At 37.0% G+C, this 27,151-nt stretch overlaps 2 protein-coding genes across 2 annotated transcripts; both read left to right on the top strand.

The window, feature by feature from the left end:
* The first annotated feature begins 3,925 nt into the window (after window positions 1-3,925).
* Window positions 3,926-4,323, top strand: LOC122030232. Its single transcript, XM_042589405.1, has one exon. The coding sequence runs from the start codon at window positions 3,989-3,991 to the stop codon at window positions 4,223-4,225; it is 237 nt and encodes a 78-aa protein (XP_042445339.1). The 5' UTR covers window positions 3,926-3,988; the 3' UTR covers window positions 4,226-4,323.
* Window positions 4,324-5,095: 772 nt separating this feature from the next.
* Window positions 5,096-19,546, top strand: LOC122029824 (serine/threonine-protein kinase STY13-like). The gene is made up of 7 exons (XM_042588954.1): window positions 5,096-5,396; window positions 5,474-5,701; window positions 5,822-5,954; window positions 6,065-6,260; window positions 18,463-18,587; window positions 18,688-18,846; window positions 18,916-19,546. The coding sequence occupies exons 2-7, from the start codon at window positions 5,592-5,594 to the stop codon at window positions 19,363-19,365; spliced, it is 1,173 nt and encodes a 390-aa protein (XP_042444888.1). The 5' UTR covers window positions 5,096-5,396; window positions 5,474-5,591; the 3' UTR covers window positions 19,366-19,546.
* Window positions 19,547-27,151: the final 7,605 nt, after the last annotated feature.

The raw sequence follows: 27,151 nt of genomic DNA, 5'->3' as shown, positions 1-27,151 counted from the left end.
AAAGGTTTGATATCTTTCCTTATTTGTAGTTAAAAGGAAGATTTTAATTTTTGATAAAACTTCCTTTTTTGTAACCATCCTCATGATTTTAAAAAGAGAGTTTTAAAATTAAATCTTTCCTTTTATAGTTTCTACAAAAGATTAAGAGAAAGGTTTGATATCTTTCCTTATTTGTAGATTGAAATGAAGATTTTAATTTTGAGAAAACTTTTCTTTTTGTAAATCATCCACATGTTTTAATAGAGAGATTTTAATTTATAAAAGTTTCCTTTTATAATCAACCATGAAGGGAATTTTTTAAAGAGAAATTTTTATTTTAAAAATTTCCAGAAACAAATTAGGATGTTTTAATTTTGTGTTTAAACTTTCCTTATTTAGAGGAATTGAGGTGACCGGCCACATTAATAGAGAAAAGGAAATTTATTTTAATCAATTAAATTTTCCTTTCTATGGCAAAGAAAATAAGGAAGTTTTTATTAAAACTTTCCTTATTTGCCAAGATCAAGGAATATAAAAGAGAGGGTAGAGGTGTCTCACCTCATAACAATATACATCTAGTATTCTTCTCTTCTCTTCCTTGTGGTGGTTGGCCCTCCCTCTCTTCTTCCTCTTCCCCTTTTCTTCTTCCTTGGCCGGTGACATCAATTCTCTAGGAGTCCATTGGTGGCCGAATTTTGCTTGGAGAAGAAGTAGAGAAAGGAGGCTTTGTTTCTTTGCATCCCTTGGAGCTTAGTTGGTGGCCGAAGTTCTTCAACTCAAGGAATTTGTTGTTGGTCGAAACTTGCTTGGAGAAGAAGGAAGCTTGGGTGGATTCTCATCTCGGTAGATCGTCGCCCACACGACGTCCGAGATAAGAAGAGGGATACGATAGAAGATCGTGAGGTCTATAAGTTACAAAAGGTATAACTAGTTATTAGTTTCCGCATCATAACTAGTTCATCTTTTTGTTTAAATCTTGAAATAACAAGCACAAGAGGCTAACGTTTCTAGGTTTCGGATTTATGATTCGAATTTGTGTTTTTTTTATTTTTTTGATCTTGTGATTCAATTGTTCTTATTGGTTAAACCTAGGGTTACTATAAGGAGATTAAATATTGAATTTCATTGAAAGGCTTTGTCTAGGAAGTGGTGGATGCTCCCATAACCAAGAAGGCCTAGTGTCTCGCCATGTTTAACCTGGAAGTCGATCTCTGAAATAAATATTTAATCAAATTTGTAACATAGGTGGATTTGAATTAAGAATGTTAAATATCGTTTGCGATCCAAGTCTAAACTTCTAAGAACAGATAAATTGAATTTGGAATCAATAATGTTAAGTTCTGTTTACGATTCCTAATTTAATTTCTAAAGAACACAATAGGTTGTTAGGAAAGGTTCAGGACTTGTATAAAATTTTTGTACAGGGGAACCGATACGATATTCCGAGTAGCAACCAACAGCGACTTCGAGGCATACGCGAAGGATGGTATTGGGATGAGCCGCGGACTTGGATGCATCTGAGGGACGAGAGCCAAAGGAAGTAAGATTGAAGGCAAGAGGTCAAAGCTGTGAAGAAGAGTCAAGTGAGTCATGAGAGTCCGAGTGTTGAGAGAAATGTACTCGAGATGGAAAACCCTAGGTTTAGGGTTGTACCAGTCGACTGGTACTGAGATCAATCGACTGGGGGTGAGCACAGAGAGCTTATGTGTCCAAAACGACTCGGATCAGTCGACTGGTACATGACACCAGTTGATTGGTAGAGAGCCGTTGAGAGAGCCATTGGGCTGGAACTAGTCAACTGGTGCAAGGATCAGTCGATTGGTAACGGTAAAATAGCAGTGTTATATTCTTCCAAGCTCTATAAGAAGGAGCTTAGGATGGTTGGCCAAGATGACGAAATTAGACTTGGTTAAAGCCTAATTACTAATCACCAAAGTGCTCAAGGTTCTCTTATGTCCAAGTGTTCTTGGTTGGTGTTGTGGTGAGGTTTCTCCACCCACAAGGAGTTGCTTGAGTAGCCGGAGTTTGCTGGAGACTAATCCACCGAAAGATCGAGATCGTCCACCTCAAGCATAGTCATGGAGCAGGAGTCCTAATCTCTGAACCACGTTACATCGACATGCATTAGTTTGCTTGTCTTTTTTTTTGTCTTTAGCTTTCGTATTCATATTAGTATTTGTATTTCCACTTGCACACTAACGAATACGTAGGAAACGATTAATTGGTGTCAACGTCTATTCAACCCCTCTTCTAGCTGACCGCAAGATCCCCAACAATCGTAACATCTTTTATGAAAAATGATGTTCTGCTTTTATGTTCAATTACCTTAAAATAACTGATAGTTGGGAATGAGCAGAAGGAATGTTTTCCCATAATTATCTTTCATTAACTTTTAACATGTCATATAGTTGTTGATATTCAAGTATTGAAAATGAAAAATTCATTTTCATCGTTAATTGGGAAGGATTAGCTAAGAAGCCCGAATTCATCGTTAATTAACGACAGCAACACATTTCCATTGCTAATTCTTCCTAGTTAATGACGGAGCTACGGAAACTCGATTCCATCGCTAATTAACTAACGACAAAAATATGTTTCCCTCACTAATCCTTCCCAGTTAACGATGAAAATGTGCGTCCGTCATTAATTAACAACGGAAAAGAGTTCCTATCATTACTTAGAGATGGAAATTCTTTTTCATCATTAATTAACGAAGGAAACTCATGTCCATCGTTAATTTTGTCGTTCATATGGTTTTTTTAGTGGTTAAATTTGAGATATTCATCTTTGTTATTAGATTTAGATATGTTGTGATTGAATTAAAAAACTTATTTAACTTAGTTTTGATATGGATAGTTTGTATCGTATGTTATGTTGTTTGTGAATATATGGATTTATAAAAGAGTTGTGATATTTGTATCAATTTGTGTTGTGAATGTGTTGGACTGATCGTTTATGATTGTGTGTTGTTTGATGTATATATATATGTGAACAGGATAAATATAAAAAAGGGAAGATTTTATCAAAAGTTTTATGAAATTCAACAATGGAGTGATTAAAATTACGTCATTGAAACTAAGACGGAATAGTAACTCCATCTATGAATTTAGTGACGATTTTTAATTTCATTACTAAATAACGATGAAATTAATTATTCGTCGCTAAATTTATTGATAGAATTAAATATATTATTGTAAATATTAGTAACGGAATGTTAATATCTATTATAAATAATTTAATTCCATCTCTATTTCACGACGGAACTAAATTTCTGTCACAGCAACCGATTTTATGACATGAAAATAATCAATTGTTAGTTTATCGTTATTCTCAAATAACGACTGTTATTCTGTCGCTAATTGACCCTTTTTTTTTTTTTTTTTTTTTTTTGCTCGCAGCGTGACCTTTTCTGTATTTCAAATTAGCAATTAACAAAAGTCAACGCTGATGACCAACAATGACAACGAGAGACATTATATTTATAACAAAATACAACCGCTAACGGTCAATGGCGGCAAGAGATCTACCCAGGAATAGTGACCGTCGGTGACGTTGATCAAGAAACGAGTACGATTAATTTTGATTAAAAGAGAAGAGTTTACCAACGATTGCCTTTTCTTTTTCCACTTGCTCAAGCAAACATAACTGAGCCAACTACCACAAACCATTTACGTCTACGTTCGGCGTGGTCAACGTAAATTTAAAAGCTTCTGGAACACGTGGCAAATAAAAAACTCCTCCAGGCCAATCCAAGATCCCTCCTTCTAGAAAGCAGATCCCACAAACAATAAAAGTCAACGCATCCGGAGCACGTGAGATATTCAATGCCATGGGCGATGATCTCACCCTTCACGTTCTCCACTTGCAATCCGAACCGCAAAGATAAAACTATCCAACGCGAGCGCCTTCCTCTGCGCGCCAGCTTTCAATATATAATAAGCAAAGATGAGCCGCCTTCGATTCCCATTCAAACAAGTCACCGGAGCCGGCACCATTTTCAAACCCATCGATGGAGAGGAGCAGCTCTCTTGGGACGACGTCGTGGGCGGACCAGTGGGACTACGGCGGGTCGTCGGCGGTGGCGGCAGGGAAGAATAAGAAGGGCGGCGGCAGCAGGTGGAAGGGCGGAGTAGAGAAGACGAAGGCGGTGGCATCTTCGGGGTTGAAGAAGGTGAAGGATGGCACGGTCAATGGGTTCAATTGGATCAAAAATAAGTACCAGCAGAGGAGGAGCCGAAAGCAATAAGCCTCGTTCGATCTTCTTGTACTTTTTTTTAAATCTGATATCGTGTTGCTTTTGGGGTTTGTCATCGCTTTAATTTAATCCATGGTTTAATTAATTAATTTTGTATGTGCCCTTTTTTAGTGTTTATGTGATGCGTTATTGTTGGAGCAGATCATGGCGATTTGTGTTGTATTTGTTGATTGAATTATTTCAATAAATATATTTGTTATTTTTTTCTCAACGCAATAGATTTTTGAATAAACGATACGCATTAATTATTTTTCACAACAAAAGCTCGAACAAATTGTTAAATATGATAAAGGTTTGCATGTGTAATTAAGAACTTATTTTATAATTAAATAAAATTGAGTAAAATTAATTAATCCAAAACATTTTTAAATTTAAGTTGAAACTAATATAATGGTCTCAGTTGCAAAGGAATAATTAGATCCTGAAATTGGTATTCTTATTGTTTGAAAATTTCTAATATGAGGTTTGAATTAAGTTGTAGAACTAATTTTTGTATCATATCTAAACAAAACTAAAACTCAATTATCTAAAGTTAAACAAATTGACTTTCTTTTAAATATTGAAGTTTCTTTTCCCTCTATTTTTATTGAATTTGGGTAGAAATTAAATTAATGAAACAAAAAATGATTAGAATTGAATTCCCTGCCTCTTCTCTTTCTTTCAGGAAATTAAAAGAAACCGACAAATTAATTTTCTTCATTTCGTTCACCTGCAATGTTAGTCAGTAAACTCACATAATGAATTTGCATATGGAAGGCCTTATATGCAATATCATATTTGGCAGGGGTGCAATGGAAAGGATATTATTAATTCCATAAGACTAAAAGATTAATTAAATATTTTTTTGCAAGTAAATGGCATAAATGGAAAGGTCCTCAAGGTCGAGGCAAAATGTCGAACTACAATATGGCATGATGCTACATGATTGTGCTTGTGCTGGTCGCGGTACCTCTTCTTCATCGACGTCGCCTCTCTACTACTTCTGCTCGAACAACTTATCCTCTCTTCCAACAGATGATTTCTTGAGGCCCTCCAAGTCTCCAACCTTTTCATGGTTTGCTTTCTGTTTGCCATTGCTAACACGCAAGAAGGGGCAGGTGATGAAGACGATTGACGTTAGCACTGGCATTTGGCTTTTGGATGTGGAGTAGGAAGTTTGGAGGTAACTTGGGCTCTTGTTCTTGTGATAAAAATTTGATTTTTTTTGCAGCTTATGAGTAATAGGTGTATTTTTGGAAGGCTGTGGAGTGATAAAATACGCGAAAAGCGGGGGGTTTTTGATGCGTCTACTGTCTCCACTATACTTTCGTGGTTCACTGTGAAGACAAATACTAGATACGATCAATTTTCTGCTGAGATGGACTCTAATGACGGGTTTCTGGATCCCAAGTGGCTTATTGATCCCAAGTTGCTCTTTGTCGGCTCAAAGATTGGGGAGGGTGCCTATGCTAAAGTGTATTCGGGGAAGTGAGTTTCTTTGTTCTAAACTAATTGTTCACGGCGTCCTTGAAATGATCTAGAACACTTTCTTGTGTATCTCCACTTTTTTCTGTTTTGTGATGGGCGCTTGGCTGTTCTTGGCTGCAGGTATAAGAATCAAGATGTTGCTGTTAAGATTTTGCACAATGAACCTAACCCTGAGGATATGGAGAAGAAAGAGGCAATGTTCATGAGGGAGGTGACTGCACTGGTACAAGTTCAGCATAATAATCTCGTTAAGGTTCATTCTGGTGATGTTTTTCTACTTCCAACTTTTCCTTTTCTTTCACTGGATTGCGGGATATATTGGTTGATCATGGTATTTGGCATTTGATTTCATGCCAATTGCAGTTTGTTGGAGCTTTGAAGGAGCCTGCGATGGTAGTGGTTACAGAGCTTCTGGGTGGGGGCTCTCTGCGAAAATACCTGAGGAACATGAGGCCGAGGAGCTTGGAGCCTGTTGTCGTAATTGGCTTTGCAGTAGATATAGCTAAGGCTGTGGAGTGTCTTCATTCTCATGGAATAATTCACCGTGATCTGAAGCCTGGTACTACATTGGATGATTTCTTAGTGTTAGTGATATACATGCTTATTGATTTGATTCTTGCTGTTACTGCTTGTTATTTCTGCACATTATCTCGAATGCTACATCCACAAATTATCTGAAGCTTGTTAGTGCTTGATCATTGCGCAAGGCCATTTCACTAAAACTGTATCATTACTTTCCATTGAGGTTTGGCTAATCACGAATCCAATACCCATTTCTATCATCTTATTGTAACTATAATCAAGTTGTTTTGGATGGATGTTTGATATCTATTTTACTATTCATTTTTTAGTTTTTTCAGAAAGAACAAAAGACTAAAACATATTGAAACAGATGTACATGAGTACGCTGATACAGGTTTACTGGTTTCACTAGTAATAATGGTTTAGTTATATTAGAATGTCGGTTTAGTTATATTATAATGTCTTGTCCTTGGTAATATGTCCCTTTGTTGTTGAAACAATGCTGATTAGAGGCACATATTTCAGCCTTTGTTTTGCTGAACTTGGAATACTGGTCAACACATCAACGAATCTGAAACAATTTAGTGAAAGGAAAGAAATGTCAAAATTTTGAACTCTCAATAGATTAACTGAAAACAAAACCATAGAACATAGATTAATTGAAAACAAAACCATAGAACAGTGATTAACTGAAAATAAAACCATAGGTCCACATTCCTTTCAGAAATTGAACTACAGTTCAGAGGCAAATGTCACTGAATGATACATGAATAAAAATACCTGATTTTATCAAGGCCTACATCCACAAGGACAAGGAGATAAATTGGTCAATGCCTACATCCACAAGGACTAGGATATAATTTCCAAAGGAGATTACAAAAAGATTACAAGGTTTTTGAGTATTCACCACCTATTGTTCAGCATCTGCACATCAGATCGACCAAGAATACAAAATAACCTTTTTATGATATGCAGTGTTCCAGCTCAGTTTGAGGTTTTCGGTCAACAAGAAAACCTTAGCGAAGAATACATCTATCCTACATGATGATTCTAAACTGAGATGGATAATTTATTTTTAGGAAACATTAGAGTTTTCTTTAATAAACCTTTCCAAATAAATGTAGGCAAGACATGAGGTCACACTAAGGTTGACCTGTGTAACCTTGGAGATCATGAAGTGTATCATGAATTTATTATCATAAAAGGTATCCATAAAATCACAAACATTTATGTTCTTTCTATTTGCTATTTCAAAATTGGGCATCCTTAATATGATCAATGATTTCTTATAGTATGTTATACTCCTATTATGTCAATTTATGTCATTGTACAACATTGCAAAAGTACAAAACTAGTTTTTTAACACTAATTTATATGATGGAAATTTATTTCAACTTTTCAATCTAAGACCTAAAAAATAGTCATTTTTAAAAATTTATTTGATATAGGGTGATTGTCTTGTGTCATTATATCACCTTTTGCTTTTTTTTTCTTTTTTTTTGTAATGTGTATTTTTGACTGTAACATATTATCTTTTACTTTCGTATATATTGATTTATCTCTGACCTCATATTATATCTAGATGAATAAAAAGAAGGTCAAATTTTTTATCAAGGTTGATTTGGGGCTAGTTAAGCTCAGGTGAGTTGAGTGAAGCTTGGTTCGAAGTTGTCTATTTACTTTGCCCAAGGGGATGCAGTTCGGCCTAAAATGGTTTGGTCCGGGTTGAGTTTGCCACTTAGAAGCAACTGGGACAAGATGAACAAGTTAGTCTAGGATGAGACTCATTAAAATTAAAAGTTTGATCCACTAGGTAGAGTTGGGTTGAAGCAGATTTGTACAAGTGAAGAAGTAGCATTAGGGGTAGCTTAGTCAAAGTAGATCTCCTTTTTTGCGCTTTTTTTCTTTGCTAAAGTTCTTGAAGGGCACTAAAATCTTGAGTGTTATGAAGAATTTCCAAAAAGATCTAAGGAAGCTCCGGGAAAAAATTGCTATAAGAAGCTACTCAAATGATTTGAGAGCTCCCTTTAGTAGGACATTGGAAATGAGCACCTCCAATACCCTTCAACACAACTCATTTCTTATTTGGCCTTGCTCTTTTGCTATGAATTAACCTGTGCTCACATTGTGGCCCTTTGGGTACACATGGTTCCATCCAACAATGTTCAAATTAGCAGGTGTTATACTTACAGTAGCCATTTTTGTTGGAGGTGGTATTTTTTACCTTGAATATTTATGTAATGTGTGTTCTATAATGAATGCAGAACTTGATCTTAGGTAGAAATTTTGATGAATCAAGTTCTTACCATTCTACATGCAACTTGAAATCCTTAATCATACAAGTACCTAACCTTTTTAAAATTTACAGTTAACTACTTGAGCTCTCCAACTGAATATTTAACAAGACGTGCAACCGTAAGGTACTCAAACAAGACAATCATATTTTTACTCAAACTAAACAAAATAATTATTAATAAGAAGGTTTATACAATCCAACTTAAGCAGGAATAAAATTGGTAGTACTAAATCTTACAATCAACTTGGTTAACAACTAACATTGACCGAGTACAACAACAACTAAGCATTATTCCACTATGTGGAAACGGCTATATGGACTCTCTTATGCCATTGGGTTCTATTCTCGACTCTATCATCATCTATATTTAAATAAATTTTACCTTGTTTTACGTTGTTAACCAAGTCTTCTCCGATCTTCTTCTTTCTCATTTAATGTGTGTATTTGTCATAGTTTCACATCACTTAATCGAAGTATTTATTAGTGATTTAAGTATATGTCCGTACCATTTTAAATGTGTCTCTCAGAGTTTTTCTTCAATAGGCGCAACCCCGACTTTCTCTTTAATATTCTCATTTTTTAACCTTTCTATCCTCATATATCTTCACATCCACCTTAACATCCTTATCTCTACGATTCTCATCTTCTGTTCATGTGATCGAATTATAGCTCAACATTCAACTTCATATAACCTACCAGACCTAGTCACCATTTTGTAGAACCTCTCTTTAAATTTTAAAGGTACTTTACGTTCACAAAGAACATCCAATGCTCTCTTCCATTTCAACAATCCTACTTGTACTAAGACATCACTCTCAACCCCTCTATTTTTTTTATAAAAATGGTGCTAAATACTTAAAGTTTTCAGTTACAAGTAACTCATTATCTCCTATCTTAACAATCACCTACTACGTCTAATATTGCTAAACTTAAATTTTATATATTATGTCTTTACTTTATTAAGACAAAACCTTTCACTTTTAGTTAACAACTAACACTAAGTACAAATTAAAAAAGAATATTTAAATATTTAAATATTATTCTATATGGACACTAAATACTCAACTTGTATAAATTTGAAATCACATAATACCCACAACTACTTGGATGGGTAAATATCAAATACTTGCTTTGCTTAGAAATGAGTATTTGAACTTAACTTAAATGGGACAACTATCATAGGCACCTGGGTAAAACCTATCTGATTTTCATCCCTAATTCTGGGATGTTAATCATAGTGCCATTGTCTTTATTCATACCACTATGCAACGCTAGAATTTCAATGAAGTTGATATATTATTTTGATAGGAGACTTGATACGTGCTATATCTAATGATGCAATGTTTCTCCCAAGTGGTTGAATTCAACTAAGTTATTTTAATGTGTTTAGCAAAGGATTTAAGTTAGCTTCATCAGCTTTTAATAAGTGCATCAAATGGGTGGAGATTTGGTATTGTACACATTGAGCTCATGGAACTCGTGACTTGACGTGGTTAAGGTATTATGGTTAACTCTGTAAGTGAGATGAATTATGCTTGCTGGCTTAGAGGTTTGCAATGAGGTGGACTTGGAAATGAACAACAAAGGATGCCTTGGAGCATCTGAGGGCCCAAAAATTCCTAGTGAAGCGGACTCTAGGATGAGAAGCATGAAGCAATTGTTGGTTTAATATCTCGATGACCTATAACAAGGTAAGCTCGTAGGTGATTGAAGAAGAAAAACATGGAGTCTATGAGGGATTGAAAATTTCTAGCAAGGTGTATTGTAGGATAGCTCAACTTTGTAAGTGAAAAACGACGGATGGTATCAAAGGAACTGAGGATATGATACAAAGTGAACTAGAGGGCAACATAAAGCATCAACAAGGTTGAAGACCTGAAAGCTATGTGAGCTGTGAGAGATTACGAATCATTGTAATTTGGGGTTCACACTTTTAAACATGATCAAGACAATGTGTGTCTTTAGATGTGACAAATGTGTATCTTTAGACAGCCGGGTTTGTCTACCTAATGGCTTGTAGGAAGCCTTCGACCAAGGAATAATAGGTTCTGAGTTATAATAAGTGGTTCAACTCAATCTTGATCTTTCCAAAAAAAATTATAAGGGAGTAAGTCGTGTGAAGTCAGGATCTCTGAACATATTCAATTGACTAAAAGTGAGCCTCATCAAATTGAAGTCTTTACTCAACTCAAGAGTTGACTGAATGCTAGGCTACTTGAAGTCTTGAGTAATTGTCTTATGTTCTAAGATAAGTTGTCCAAAGAGTTAGCTACTGAATGACTAAGATTTTTTTCATTCGACTGAAGGTAGACAAAATAGAGTCATTATAGCCTATTCTATATAACATTAGAGATAGTTTGGCTCCATAAGGGTGCGTCAAAATAAGTATGATCTTGCTGCTACCAAGTGCTTAAGATGAATAATGTTCAAGGACTTGCAAATCTAATTCCTGTTGGATGTACGCCAATGGGAACATTTAATAAGTCTATTTGAATTGGTTCTAAATTAATGGAATCTCATCATCCATCTATAACGAATTGGTATGGTATATTCATACCATAACATATGAGCAGTAAGAACTAGAATTCTTATCGATACTGGAACTCATATGGAAGAAAATGGATTTATGGATGGAATCAAACATTTATTGGTACCATTTTCTATTGCACAATCTGGGCAAGGACATAAAGGACCAAAAGTTTTGATCTTAATCAAGTGTAAAACTACAGTGGGATGATCTTGATAACAACTAAATTAGATAGCAAGAATACATGACTTTATTGAAAAAAATATAGTTTTAGAAGAGATCTTTAAGATTTAATTGGAAAGAACAAGATATTTGAGATTGAATGCTAATCATGGTTTGAAATCTCGTATTGTGCTAGGTGAAACGGCTGAAACGTATCGTTCCACTAGGCACCAAGGTTCAAAATCTCGAGCCGTGCTAGTTTCGGTGTTTGACCGGAAAGATACTATTCTAGCATCGTATTGATGCTCTGATGCATAGTGTTGGTAACAAATTAGAGGTTGAAGGAGGAAGGAGATGAAATAAAGAAAAGAGACATTGTCTATGCAGTGTTGTATAGTATCGAGTTTTAGTAATTTACCGGAATGATATGTTTTGATTGTTTTGCCCGGCATGATACAAGATTTAAAATCATGCTTAGCATAGACAATGCTTCCTTACTATGTGATCCTGTCCGAGCGCTGAGTCGACGGACGCTGGGGACGTGGCACTCTCCGTTGTCTCCGACTGGTAGTGTAGATCTCCGGCGAACCTGCAAAGAAGCCGAGCCGGGAGGGGTTTCCCAGCGACGACCCTCCGACGCTCAAGTCAGGTAACGAAGAAGCAGAGTAACGTTAATGTAGCTACAGTGATGAATAATGCATATCTCCGTCGAAGTCTGGGGGTCCTTATATAGGACCCCGGGGGCATGCTTCTCGATGCGTGCACGTTTCCCCAAACATACCTCAGTAGGGTTGTGTCAGAAAAGCATGTCTGACGTTATTCCGCAATCGTTCGAGCATATCCCTGATGTGACGGTGGAAACTTCCACCGTACGATATTCTGTCCGCTCCGGCCGCCGACCATGCTGTTTGTCGGCGGCAGGTGTCTCGAGGATGAAGTTACCAGCTGTCCTTTTTGTCTCTTTTGCGCCCTTACTTATCTCCGGGCCGAGTGGACCAGCCGCTCGGCGCTCCTGGCCTTCAGGAATGCTCCGGTACCTCAGACCGGGCCGGGAAGCCCTGCTCGTGTGCTCGGATGGGATTGCACCTTCTTGCTCTGTGGCTCGAGCGCTCGGCCTGGCCGCTCGGCCTAGAGACTTTTTACCTTGAGCATCGGAAACTCGACCCCTGGTCGGGCTATCTTTCGTCCGGTCCGGGGGACCCTTGGTCGGACGTCCGGTCGGCCGGATGCTTGGTTGGCCCGCCAGTCCGCTCGGCCTGACCTCTGCTCGCTCGGCACGACTTTGGGGGTTGACCCTCTTGACCATTGACCTTCACGCGTCGTTGACCTCCCGTCAACGAGGATCCCCCGTCCTTATCACCGGATCACTATGCTTCATCTCCTTCCTTCTTTAACTTCAATCTATTATCGGCACCATGCATGAAAACATTGACAGGATATCGAAACAATATCGTTCTAGTTAAAGACCAAAACATTGACATGGCTTGAGATTTTGAACTTGGATGCTAATTGCGAAATATCTAATTTATGAGAAATCTTACATATTTGATTAGAGAGCACATTATTGCTAGGATCTTGGGTTTAAGTGCCATTTAGTATTAGGGGAAATCTTAAACATTTTATAGGAAAGAACATGAATACATGTTAACTTACAATTGTCAACTCTTGATAGACGAAGATAATAGCATGGGGATATATACCCAACTCATGGCTTCAAGAGTGGATTGGTAATGATTAGTATGACCACAACTTCAGAACATATCATTTTAACCTTTGATTGATATATTGAATTGGCACAAGAAAATATCAGTGTTGTTCATACCGATTAGTGGGATATATTTACCAAGATAAGGCTTGTCTTGGCTAGTACTATCAAAAACTAAGACAAGAAGATTCTCCTATGAGTTATTCTTCAATTTTGTTTGTTGGTCACAGAAAAGAGATATACTATATTAAGTGATGAAAAGAGAGGCAGTGCCAATTTGGAAATTAATAATAGTAAATAGGAGCTATGCTAGAATTGGAGAAATTGAGATGCATCTGTAACACATTCATGTTTGTTTCATGCAGTTGTGCTAGTTCAAGTTAAACTTTCGGTGATTATTCAAGATATATTTATAAACATGTGAAAAAAATAGTTCTAATACCAAATACACACACACATAGAGAGAGAGAGAGAGAGAGAGAGAGAGAGCAATATTTGATTTAGGTGTCGGAAGACTAATTAGCTAATGCTATCATACGATTCACGATGCTGATTTTTGATATTCCAAATAATCATAAGTCATGTTGCTTATCATATTTTTGAAACTTGTTGCGTAATAATTTTAATTCAACTGTTATTCTAATTGCTATAGGTTTATAGTTGTATATAACAAGCCAAGTGGGATCAATTATATAATTAAAAATCATGAGTTATTCTCAACATATTTTGAAATACATTGAAGCATGTGAGTGTCGTTACAAGACAAAATCAAAACCGTAGACTAAACCTTCAGTCAAATGAAATTTTAAACCTCCCAACTTTCATACAATTTAACCCAACATCAAAATAGTATTTCTTAATTTGTAGTTGATTTATTTAACTGCGACAATTTGGCTTGGCAGGTTAAGAAACAATCCACAATTAATATAGATATTTAATTTTAAATAGCATATGCAAGCGTGTGATCAAGTCATCCCATAATGTACATTATGTACATGAGCAAATGTGATTTAAAAAGATGTTTACAAGTTTTCATCTTCTACATATCATATGAAATCAATCAATATAAGCAATTCGTTAAAAGTACATTATTCTCACCATATAATGAGAACCAATAATCACAACTTCCAATAGACACTTAGCACCCTATTGATCTCATATGAAAATTTACAAAAGTCATTAAATGGATACTCATGTCAAATACAATGACCTACATTTAAAGCCATCTAGGTTTACATAACAAACCATATATTTATTTGACATGCATTAAAAAGGGCAGCCCGGTACACGAAGCTCCCACTATGCGGGGTCCCGCGGAATGATCCATTGTACAACCTTACTCTGTTTTTTGCAAGAGGCTGTTTCCAGGATTTGAACCCGTGACCTTTTGGTCACAAAGCAACAACTTTACCGTTGCGCCAAGGCTCCCCTTCTTATTTGACATGCATTAAAGATTTAAAATTTCATGTCATGCCAAAGTTTTAGTCTCTAATTGGAATGGTACAATTTTGGTGTTACATCAAGCCAAGCCGACATTTTGCACATTCACAAGCATGCCAAAGTAAATCCAAAAAAGTTTTAAAACTATAATATTCATCCCCATGGATTGTTACTTCGGCATTTGTCTATATGAATTAAATCACTAGAATTAAAATTTCAGAGCATGCCAATATTACAAGCATCTCAACTATTGGTTACACATTGCTAATACCAAAATGAGAATTGTGCAAAAGATAAGATAAACTATCAATCCAGGCAAAATTTTAGTGCTTTGCCAAAACAATAAGGTTTCAACATTATATTGTGTCAATATTGGATATGCTTTGGTACACATCGAAACATGCCAAGATGACACAATACTCATCTGCATAGCTAGCATGAGAGACACAGTAGACTAGAGATCATCCGTCAAGTTCAGTATCAAATTTTAGTAATTTTCCTAAATTGTACATTTTGATCATGTCACTTAGCACGACATGAAATTTCAAACCATGCATTGAACTTAAATCATATTGAACTATGGAATCAAATCAATATCCAACTTCATCATTCTAAAATTTTGTATAGAATCTACCAAACTAATTTCTTGACATGAACCAAAGGGGCATCAACCAGCACAACAATACCTAATAAGGAAAGGGAGGGTGACACTACAATAGGTGTGAGGGGTTGCAATGAGAATGTGGACAAGGGATTGAGGGGCTAGGGTCAATTTACGTTCTGAAGTTTTATAACTTACTAGACAATACAATCGCTTCTAAAACTACGAAATCAACTAATTGGAAGCATCTAAATGCTCCCTCTTTAGCCACATAAACAAATGCATAGGCAAACTTTAAAGGGGGCTGCTTAACTACCATATGTAATTGCATATAACATACGTACTCAGGCTTCCTGCCACCATATAACATACGTACTCTATGAAGTTTAAAAGCCTTATTTCATTATTTTAAACAAAACAAAATTGATTTTAAACCTTAATCTACCTTATTTAGTAGTTTGTAACTTTGTAGTGCTAACTTATTAGGTATCTTAAAAGTAGTAAATGCATTAGATATCGACATAATATTTTAGTAGTTTAATATTGACAACATATGCCTCCAGATATACTTTAATAGTTATTTTATAGATGGTAAGTAAGTTAATTTTGGCTATATGTAACTAATTGGACTACGGTTTATCATTGTCGATCATGACTATTATTATATGTATTTTATTGACGTGGTTGGAGACTCTCTTACCATTTTTTTCCTTTTATATGCTCTTGTGCAGTGTAGCATACATATGCTATGTGATTGGTTGACAGCGTACTGCCAACATATGCCTTTTAAATTTTATACATTTTTAACTTTTAGATATCCTATAAAATTGCATTGTCTTTGTTTTGCTGGTTTGCTCACTGATTTTTTGAATCATTTACTTATAGACATCCTATCAAATCTCATTGGTTTTCATATTTCATATCACTGGCTGGCTCATCAGTTTGAGTTGGGTGTTTTCACCAGTTTTATTAGATTTTATGCACATTTGGACCACCTGTTCTCCTAGCTTGGTAATTCTCACTGGTGCAGTCTGGTTTTTATAATTATGTCATGGAATTTGTGCTTATATGGTCTTTAGTTCAAGGAATTTGAATTTTATGTAGGTACGCATTGGCAATACAGAATTATAAAAGGAAAAGATACATAGGAATCACAGAATTTTTTGAATAGGAATGCTCTATTGAGTGTTGTTATTTTAGTTTCGTAATCACTCATTTGGGTTATTAAGGTTTCTGTTATGAAGCCGCAAGTGCACGACTATGTTATCAGTAATAAAAATATCGATCCTACAGGGACTGTTGATTAATTACTAGTTAACTTCGCACAACGAATTATCTAGACAATCGGAAGGTCGTTCACAAACGCGCGCGCGCGCGCGCGAGAGAGAGAGAGAGAGAGAGAAGGGAAGAAGTGAGAGAGATTGAGAGAAGAGAGTAGAGAAGAGAGAGGAAAAGAGAGAATAGAGAGAGAGGAGCGTAGATGAATGAAGGATGATAGATTTTAGAATTTCGGTTTCGTTATGATGCTAGTTAATGTCCCTATGTATTGTTCATCTACCTAACTTCATGCTTATACTCGTGTAGGGCTTCTAACTAGAGTCGGGTGCAACCCGGCGAAAGTCGTACCGGAAAGTTCACCCGAGTCCTAACGCCATTAAGTAAAGAAGCAACTCTAGAAAGTCTAGTTAAAAGGTTACCCTCTGTCACAGGTCCCCGGTCATACATTCCTAGAGTTATCTAATGTACTTCCTAACAGTAGCACTAGAGTATCAACTCCAATTAGAATGCCCTAATAAGGATTAGTCCCTATGTTAAGATCTTTTGACTCTAGAAAGTGGGTACGTATCGATACCCTCTGTCACTAAGGGCATATATGTCCAGTTAAATTGGTATCCTCTGTCACCGAGGATCCCCTAGTTATCCAGTCTAGTAGCAACCTTTAACATAGAGACAAATCCCTTACATCTACATGAATTGACCTCACACATATTTCGTCAAACACATACAAGACACAACACACATATAACATGATATAAACACATCATTGCATAGGAAAATATTCAAATACATAGTCATATATCACAACTACTTCCTACATCTTAGATCTAGAGAATCTACTCGATAGCAAGGGATTACAATCCAATGACGAATAAAGAAGCAAACTATAACTCGATACATGGAGATAAAGAGAAGAGAATGCTTATCCTTGAAGCGTGGCGTTCTTGGAGGCGTTCCCTTGCTCCGAAGGTGGATGAATCGGTGCAGATCGGCGAGGATGAAGCCTAGGGCTCCCCCAAGGGGGAGAACCCTTCCCCAAGATCCAAAGATGAGTGAAAAAGGGGAGAAAAACCCCTTTTATAGTTGTAGACATGGCCCTTGCTTGGGTTGTGACGCGGCCGTGTGAATCCACATGGCCATGTGCTACCTTGGCTCTGCTTCGGTGGCACGGCCGTATGGATTCCACACGGCCAAAGCCTTCTTCTTCTCTGGAAATTCCACACGGTCGTGTGGATTGACACGTGTGTCAAGGCTGTGTGGACTTAGACCATTTTAGCACATCTTAACGTGATATTCTCGAGTTGAAGTCATTAGCAAAGTTGTAGATCTTGAAGTTAGTTACAATTTGGTATAAAGAATAGCCCAAAACTCCAACCGAGCGAAAAGTTATGGCCGATTTACTTTTGGTCTGCAATGCTGAAAATGACATGGCCTTGTGGAATTGACACGGCCGTGTGGAATCCACACGGCCAGGCCGTGTGGGTAGTGGTTTGTGCCATATTTTCACACGTCCATGTCTCGTAAGCACGGCCCGGGCATTTTGGGAAGCTCTAGACTCCATTTAAGCTCTGTTTTACTCCAAATCGCATCCTATCAATCAAAATAAGCATATAATCTACGCACATCAATTTCATTATATTTTCAGAAACACAAATGTTTGTTCTTTTAGAAGGTTTTTAATGCTCATATGGCCATTGCATTCCACCACCTATAGTAGGCACTTCCCACCCGTGGGAGTGAAAATAAGATACTTTCATGAATTTCATTGTGATCTCATGAGTTTCTGCATAAAGCTTATTATGTTGGTTAGTTCTTATATAATGGGGTCAAAACAAGTAAGCTAGTTTAAATAAGTAATCTGAATGTACTGTCAATCGATGAAATCTTATATGGAATATTATAGAGGGTCAAGATTATTTGAAGTAATCTCCAAGGGTTACCATAGGTGTATCCCCACTAGATATTTGCCACTGGGAAAGAAATAAACTACAAGCTACTTTTCATCACATATGACCAACTTCTGAAGTTTGTTTAAGATTTCTTGGTTGTTTTGCATCATTACTGAAAGATTGCAAATAACTTCCTTTCAATTTCTACTGGTAACTAAAAGCATTCTTCATGCTTCCAACGTCTCGTCCTTAGATTCTTCATGACCTTCCTTTCAAATATTCATTCTAGTTTTATCATGCATTATATCATGACGACATTTTGATCCTTGTTTCTGTTGCAGAAAACTTGCTATTGACTACAGATCTGAGAACTGTGAAACTAGTGGACCTTGGTCTGGCAAGAGAGGAAACAGAAACAGAGATGATGACTGCTGAAACTGGGACATATCGTTGGATGGCTCCAGAGGTCTTCTTAATGTTTTTTTTTTTTTTTTTTTTTGACAATTCACTAGCTTGCAGTTGAATCTTTGTTATCATTTGGTTGCTCATCTTTTCTCCTTTTATAGTTATGCAATAATGTCACGTTAAAGCGTGGGCAAAAGAAACATTATGATCACAAGGTGGATGTATACAGCTTTGGACTGGTGTTATGGGAGATGCTTCATAATCAGCTTCCATTTCAAGGGATGTCTAACCTGCAAGCTGCCTTTGCAGCTGCTTTCAAGGTAGTCTCACTGTGCTTTGCTTGTGGTCTCCTCTGATGAAGTGAGGACTTTATGCTTTTCCATATTTAGAATGCCAGGCCCAGTACAGATGACCTCCCCGAAGAACTGGCTTTGATCTTAACTTCTTGTTGGATGGAGGATCCAAATGCAAGACCCAACTTCACCCAGATTGTGCAGATGCTTCAGCAATATTTATCCATTATTTCACCACCTGAACAAGTGTTTCCTAACCCAGACATGACTTCTCAAAACTTTGTTTTGTCACCTGAATCTCCCGGAACGAGTATTAACCAGTCCTCCGAATCGCCGGATGATTTGCCTGTTGATATGGTCAAAAAACCAGTTCCACTGGGATGCTTCCACGGTTTCAACCGAATCAAATTGTCCTCAGATTCCTGGCGTAAATGGTTGACCAAACCCAGCCGATCTGATTCTACCAACTGTAATACGAGCATGAAAGGAACAACAGAGAACATACAAAGAGGATTCTTTTCCCGCTTCAGCCACTGCCATTGGTAGTCACTCAAAGAGATGACAAAAGCACTACAATGCGCCGAATTCTGGGAATAACCAAGAGAAATTTCAGGTGCTTTACAAGTAAATTTCCTTATATTTCTTGTTAATCAGAAAAGCAGCAGTTCATGATAACAGTGAAAGAAACTCATATTGAGGAAATATAGAAAATGCCTTATTGTGCTTGTCTTTTAAATGCTATCTATTTCATTGTTACAACTTAATTCTGGTAGATTGAGGTTATTAAATTTATGGTAACAGCACATTACTGTCAAACAAAAGTTGAGTTGATTATATCCCTAATATCAAATGTAACATTTGATATCAGCAGTTCAGGATGACATAATAATTGCAAGCCTTTCTTGCAAAGCTCATTCAGATACCAGAAATCTAGTCTTCTTTTTTCCCTGCAGAAAAGAAGAAAGCAGGATTCAGTAGTTTACAGCACTGTTGCATTTCTTATATTATGTTTTCTTATCATGGAACCCTACTTAATATTTGTTTGGTAAATTTAATAAGGCCATGATGCAAGAGCACTGGCCTTCCAACTCATTGTACTTTCTTAGGTAACCAAACTGCAAGCCCTGCATTATGAGCAAAGCTATAAAGCATAGTCCTATTTGTGATCATATATATATAATTACAAAGATGATTATAAATCTATCAGTGAGATGAAAGACTGGGGCTGGGCTGAAAAAAATAGAAATGAAAGAAAGGAGTCCCTTGGTGGAAATCTAATATCATATCTCCCCAAGTAGATGAACATACCTTAATATCTATAAACAGTAGATTAAGAGAAACATATGGAGATTATAGCCATGATTTGATCATTAATCATAGGTGTCTCTATTAATGTCAATTGTTCAACCATCAGCAGTCACTATCTTCATAAATTGTGAATGTGGGTCATGTTAGTTGGTAATCAATAATTGCTCGTATTGGAAACATCATAATGACTCAACTCAAAAGGTCAGAATGACTCAATTCGGAAGGTCAGACTCGAGAGCTCGGTCGGTATGACTCAATTCGGAAGATCAGACTCGAGAGCTCAGTCAGAATGACTCAACTCGAGAGATAGAATAGAGAGCTTAGACTGAAGAGCTTGGAATGACTCCACTTAGGAGGTCAACCTCTGAAACTACCAGCAGATAACGAGATCATATAAGTATGATGTACTGATCTGAAAGATAACTACTCGAGGTATTTATCTAAATTACCATCCTTGTACAACTGCACTATATAATTGAATGATTGCACTTTGTTATATTAAACTATGACATCTATTTATTATTGACAAAAAAATATTGAAATAAATAAATTGTAACATCGAATGATGTGGTTCACCTAACATAGAAAAAAATGTATTAAAAAAAGTGCAGCACTAGATATGCAGAGATCTATGACACCTTAACTTTCCAGCAAGTAGCATTGATGGAGAGAATCATGACCCACTTGTGCTTTAAGATAAGTGTATACCTAAATGATTAAGTGCTGTGATTTAGTCTGTCCCCATGACTAGATGCATAGGAAATGGACATGAGCTCCCGGGACTTAATGTGATGGTAAGAGATAAGATGAGTTCATATAATCGTATGTAACGAGTGTTTGATTTTTATGAAGGATTGTGATGTTTGAACCATTCGCGATGTTAGATTGTCTTCAGAATTCATGTGTTTTTTAAATTTACTCTGATAGTCAGTTAGAAATTTTTACATGATTAAATTAGGCTTTTTAAGATTAGTCCATTCTTAGAATTGGATATTTGAATTGATAAAACTTTGATTCTGTGCTTTTAATTAAATCTTTTAATACAGAAGAAAAAAAAATCGATTCATATGCTCTATTTGATCTAGACTTGTGCTCTGAGGTCAAAATCTTACTATCTTATTAAAAATCTCTCCCCTTTACTAACTAAATTTGGTGAAGTCTAAAATAAATTTACATTAATATCTTTTTTTTCTATTCACACTAAAAATAATTCCAAAGTTTATTAGTAATTCCACAAATGAAATAATCAGTGATATAGAGTTCGAGACTTGGCTGCGGCATATTATTATGAAATTTTCTCATTATTAATTTTCTCTGGTTGTTTTATATTTTATATAAAAAAAATATAGTTCTCTTTAGTCCCACATCTTAGAATTGACAACACTATGATCAAAGAAGCTTATATAAATATTTTAGGCCGACAATGTTAAAAAAAATATACTTTTCTTAGTTCTTTTACTAAGATAAGTATAATATTAAATTTAATTAATTTTTTTTCATAAGGAAGTCGTAAGGGTGACACTCGAAAATCCAAATAATTCGGATTTTCAAAGATCTAAATAATTCAAATTTTCAAAAGTCAGGTATTTTATCCTAATGACTCTACTTTAGTATTTTAAAAGAAGGGGTAGAGGAAATGCCTCGAGCCAATGTCCGAGTACGAGGCGCTACGGCGCGGAAGTAACCCATGCCATACTCTTAGGAAAAGCTCGAACGACCTTCAACAAAAGGGTACCTGTACCCGAAACCGACACTGGTGGGTAGGTAGAGAATACCTAGGGGCGCGAGACAACTCTCTCTAAGGAACTCGGTAAAATAGCCCCGTAACTTCGGGAGAAGGGGTGCCTCCTCACAAAGGGGGTTGCAGTGACCAGGCCCGGGCGACTGTTTACCAAAAACACAGGTCTTCGCAAAGTCGTAAGACCATATATGGGGGCCGACGCCCGCACACGCGTCGCGTGTGCATGATCACTAGTATTTATGGAAAATGCCCAATAATGAGGCATTTTTTAATAAAATAAATAATGATAAATTTTTCGATAACAACAAATTATGATTATTCAGGAAAAAATATTATGTCGATCGATCTCAACCATCGTGATTTGTTAAATATCCCTGAAACGGAATTATTCTTAAAAAACTATTGGCAAGGTAACACCGATTTTAAAATGACTGGTACTATAAAATTTTTCTACTAAATAAAGATAAATCGAAAAATGTTCACAGTGAAATTTCTAGAGGTTTAGTATCATATAATTACATGTCCCATTTGAAAAAATAAAATCTTATAAATATATTATAACTAGCTATCAAATTGTGGATGCGTGACAACTTGATGCCTTCTGTTACACTGTAAGTTGTAGCTCCCGGGGTAATAAATTCTTATCGTAATAAAAGGTGATTACGCTCATCCCATGTACCCCTCATAGTCCGTCTATAGATTATATAAAAAGAGGTAAATTACAGATAAATTTATTATTAGGAAATAATTATTATAAGTAAATAATTATTTATTTCTTAGTTATTAGGGAATAATTATTATTAGAAAATAGTTATTTGTTTCTTAGTTATTAGGGAATAATTATTATTAGAAAATAATTATTGTTTTCCTAATTTATGTATTTTCCTATTTTTACTTATAATGGTATTTATATATACCATATGTTATCATTAATAATATGTGTGAATTCTATCGTCAATATGGTATCAGAGCTCTAAGCTTAACAGCAATCTTTTTTTTTTCTCTTTCTTTCTTTTCTCCACAATACCTACCAGCCGTCTTTTGCAACGGCTGTTGCCGATGACATCATCTGCCAGTTATCTCTCACAAATACTCCTGATTCTCCTACCTCTCTTGTGGTTCTCAATGTCAATGCTCAGGTACCGTTGAAACTCACCACCTCCAATTATTCCACCTAGCGCTTGCAGTTTACGTCTCTTCTATTCGGATATGACTTACTGGGTTTTGTTGATGGCTCACGTCCCTGCCCCCCCTGCGCAGATAACACTTACAGATGCTATGCTCCCTCAGGCGAATCCTAATCATATTCTTTGGCTCCGTCAGGATCAACTTCTCCTCAACGCTATTATAGGTTCGATGTCTCCTACTCTTGTGCAATTTATTTCTTCATCAACTCCATCTAGAGACGCATGACAGACGCTGGAGAGAACCTACGCCGCTCCCTCACATGGCAGGATTATGACTCATCGTCAAAATCTTGCCAGCCCTCAACAGGGTAACAGTCTATCACTGATTATATGCAAGACATCAAAAGAAATATTGACGCTCTTGCGCTTATGAATGTCAAAGTTGACTTTGATAAGCTCTCTATTCGTGTCCTGAATGGTCTTAGCCAAGATTACTGTAATATCTCACATGCTCTGCAAGTTCGTGACGTCCCTATTACCTTTGATGAGCTATTCGAGCAACTCCTCAGCTATGAAGCCCAATTAAAAGTCTTAACACCATCTCCATCTTCGATGTCAGTGACTGCTCTTGTGGCTCCAATAGGGAATTCTCGTAATCGGTATTCAAACTATCGTGGTGGTCACCAGCAGGTTCCACCTATATCCCATCACCTACGCATGTCTACTCTTGAGTTATCTACGCATCCTCCTGCACATCCAGCTGTGTCTAGTCTCAATCGTTATCTTGGGTGCTGTCAAATTTGTGGTGCCCAAGGTCACTCTGCTCGCCAGTGCGGTCATATGACTGCCTCGATGCTTGCTCTGCTTCCACTGGCTCCTCCGCGTGCTCCGCGTCCCACGTATAGTGTGCCGTTTGCTCACACTACCGTTCATTATACACCTTCGCCTAATTCTCGGGAATAGGTTGTTGACTCTGGCGCCTCTCATCATGTCACCACTTATCTCGCTACTCTCTCGTTGCATGAGCCTTACTTTAGGAATGATAGCGTCGTCATTGGTGATGGTTCTAGACTACCTATTATACACACTGGTTTTTTCTTTCTCTACTCCATCTTTCCCTTTAGTTTTCTCCAATATTTTATTTGTGTCAACTATGTCAAAAAATTTGATTTCTGTCGTAGCACTTTGTGCTACTAATCATGTTACATTTATTTTCTTTGATTCATATTTTCAGGGTGTTCGATCGTCGTACGGGAGCGACACTGGTCAGCGGGGTCTATAGAGATGGTGTCTATTACTGGTCAAAATTTATGTCTACGCTATCATCGCCTTCCGCCTTTTCTATGTCTGTCTCGTCATCTATTTCCTTATGTCATAGTCGTTTAGGTCATCTATCATTAGATGTTTTGCAACATTTTTTTTTATCCTTGGGTCTTTCGTTTTCTGCGAATACTTTGTCTAATTTTCATGCACTTCGTGCAATATTAATAAGAGTCATAAATTGCCCTTTCATAAATCTAGTATTTTGTCTCATACTCCTTTGGATATTATCTTTTCTAATGTTTGAGCATCTCCTATATTATTATTTGATGGACTCAAATATTATGTTATCTTTATTGATCATTTACAAAGTATATATGGCTTTATCCTTTACGCAATAAATCGGATGTATACTCTACCTTTATTGCATTTAAAACTCTTGTTGAAAATCGGTTCTCGATGACTATAAAAATGCTATTCACTGATAATGGAGGTGAATTCTTAGCCCTTCGCTCCTTTCTTACTACTCATGGTATTAGTCGTCTTACCACTCCTCCACACACTCCTGAACACAATGGATATTCTGAACGTCATCATCATCATATAGTCGAAATTGCTCTCACTTTATTGGACAAAGTATTTATTCCACTCACTTTCTGACCTTATGATTTTGCTGCGACAGTCTATTTGATTAACCGCATGCTTAAGGTCGGTCTCTCCTATATGTCCTCTTTTGAAAAATTATTCACCACCGTTTCTGATCTTTCTAAGCTTCGAGTTTTCGGGTGTCTATGCTTTCTGTGGTTGCACCCCTACTCTCACCACAAGCTTGATCTCAAGTCAACCTCTTATGTCTTCCTTGGCTATTCTCTCACCCAAAGTGACTTCCTGTGCTATGATGTAGCTCTCAAAAGAGTCTTTGTATCTCGTCATGTTAAGTTTGTGGAGTATGTTTTTTCCATTTGCCATCACCTTCTCCTTGGATTCCACAGTAATAGACATTGAATCTGAGCTCTTTGCTGCACTAGTTTTCCTGTGGGACCCTCCAGCACTGATGTCGCAACCTACCACTACCGTAGCTGTCCACAAGTGACTTCTTCACCACTGTCATCATCGCCACCATCATCTCCACCATCATCACCTCTTGTTGTTGGGTCGTCCACGCTGCCTGGTGGCAACCGATCCTCTAGCCCACCAGCTCTTTCTCCCTCTCTCGCTTCTCTAAACCAACATCCCATGCAAATTCGCTCCAAAAATGTCATCTACAAACTCAATCTAAAGTATCTTCTTTATACTAGTCTTCCACGACATTGTGAACCCTCCTCTGTCACGCAGGCGCTCAAAGATCCGAATTGGGTACAAGCCATGCATAAAGAGTATGATGCTCTTCTCCGTAATCAGACTTGGACTCTTGTCCCACCTTCGTTAGACCAAAATCTTGTGGGTAATAAGTGAGTGTTTCGCATTAAGCATAATTCTGATGGCTCAATTGATCGATATAAAGCTCGCCTTGTTGCCAAGGGTTTTCATCAATACCCTGGTGTTGACTTTCATGATACATTCAGCCTTGTTATTAATCCAGTAACAATGCACATTGTTCTTAGTTTGGCTGTGAATCGGAGGTGGTGGTGTCTTCGCTAATGTAAACAATGTGTTTCTTAATGGTCATCTTGCAGAGGAGGTTTATATGGCGCAACCTTCGGGTATGCACAGTGCTGAGTTTCCAGATCATGTGTGTCGTTTGCATAAGGCGCTTTATGGCCTGAAGCAGGCTCCGCGCACCTGGTATTTGGAGCTTCGCGCTTTCTTGGTCTCTCTTGGCTTTATTGCATCCCGAGCTGACACCTCTTTATTTGTTTATTCTAAAGATGATACTATTATTTATTTTCTTGTATATGTTGATGATCTAATCATTACAGAGAGTGATGCTTCTTCTGTTGACGAGTACGTAAACTTCATGCAAAATTTATATTAAAGATCTTGGGGCTCTTTCCCTCTTCTGCGGTATTGAAGTTCGCCCAACCTCAAATGATTTTCTCTTGTCTCAGCAAAAGTATGTCACTGATATTCTCTCCAAACACAACATGCTTGATTCCAAGCCAGTCTCTACTCCTATTGCTACTGCCTCTCGTCTTACTTTGCATGATGGGTCTTCATCTTTTGATACGACTAAGTTTCGACAAGTGGTTGGAGGCTTACAACATCTCCGTATAACTCGTCCTGATATTTTCTTTGCGGTCAACAAGCTTTCACAGTTTATGCATGCTCCTTCAGAGACGCATTGGAGTATTGTGAAGCGTCTACTTCAATATCTCAATGGTAGTAGGGATCTTGACATTCGTCTTCTTGCGGATATACTTTTTACTCTTCATGGTTTCTCCGATGCAGACTGGGCAGGAGATCCAGATGATCGATGTTTTACAGGTGCATTTATTATTTTTCCAAGTGCTAATTCGGTTTCCTAGAAATCTACCAAACGACGCACGGTTGCACGCTCTTCGACTGAGGTTGAATATCGTGTCATTACCTCTGCAGCAACTAAGATCCAATGGATTAAGTCACTTTTGACAGATCTGCTTCTTCTGGTTACCACGTCTGTTGTGCTTTTTACTAATAATTTGGGTGTCACGTATCTTTCAGCTAATCCTATTTTTCACTCTCGGATGAAGCATCTAGTTATTGCCTATCACTTTGTTCATGATCTGGTGCAGGCCTCCGAACTACGAGTTACTCATATTCCTGCTAAGGATCAGTTTGTTGATGCACTTACAAAGTCATTTTCTCGACCTCGGTTGTTTGCTATTTGCAACAAGATTAGTGTCATTTCTAGGACACCATCTTGAGATAGCGTATTAGAAAATAATTATTATAAGTAAATAGTTATTTGTTTCCTAAT

This window comes from Zingiber officinale, chromosome 10B (genome assembly GCF_018446385.1).
Source record: "Zingiber officinale cultivar Zhangliang chromosome 10B, Zo_v1.1, whole genome shotgun sequence".
Lineage (NCBI taxonomy): Eukaryota > Viridiplantae > Streptophyta > Magnoliopsida > Zingiberales > Zingiberaceae > Zingiber > Zingiber officinale.
This window is presented reverse-complemented; position numbering and strand designations above follow the sequence as displayed.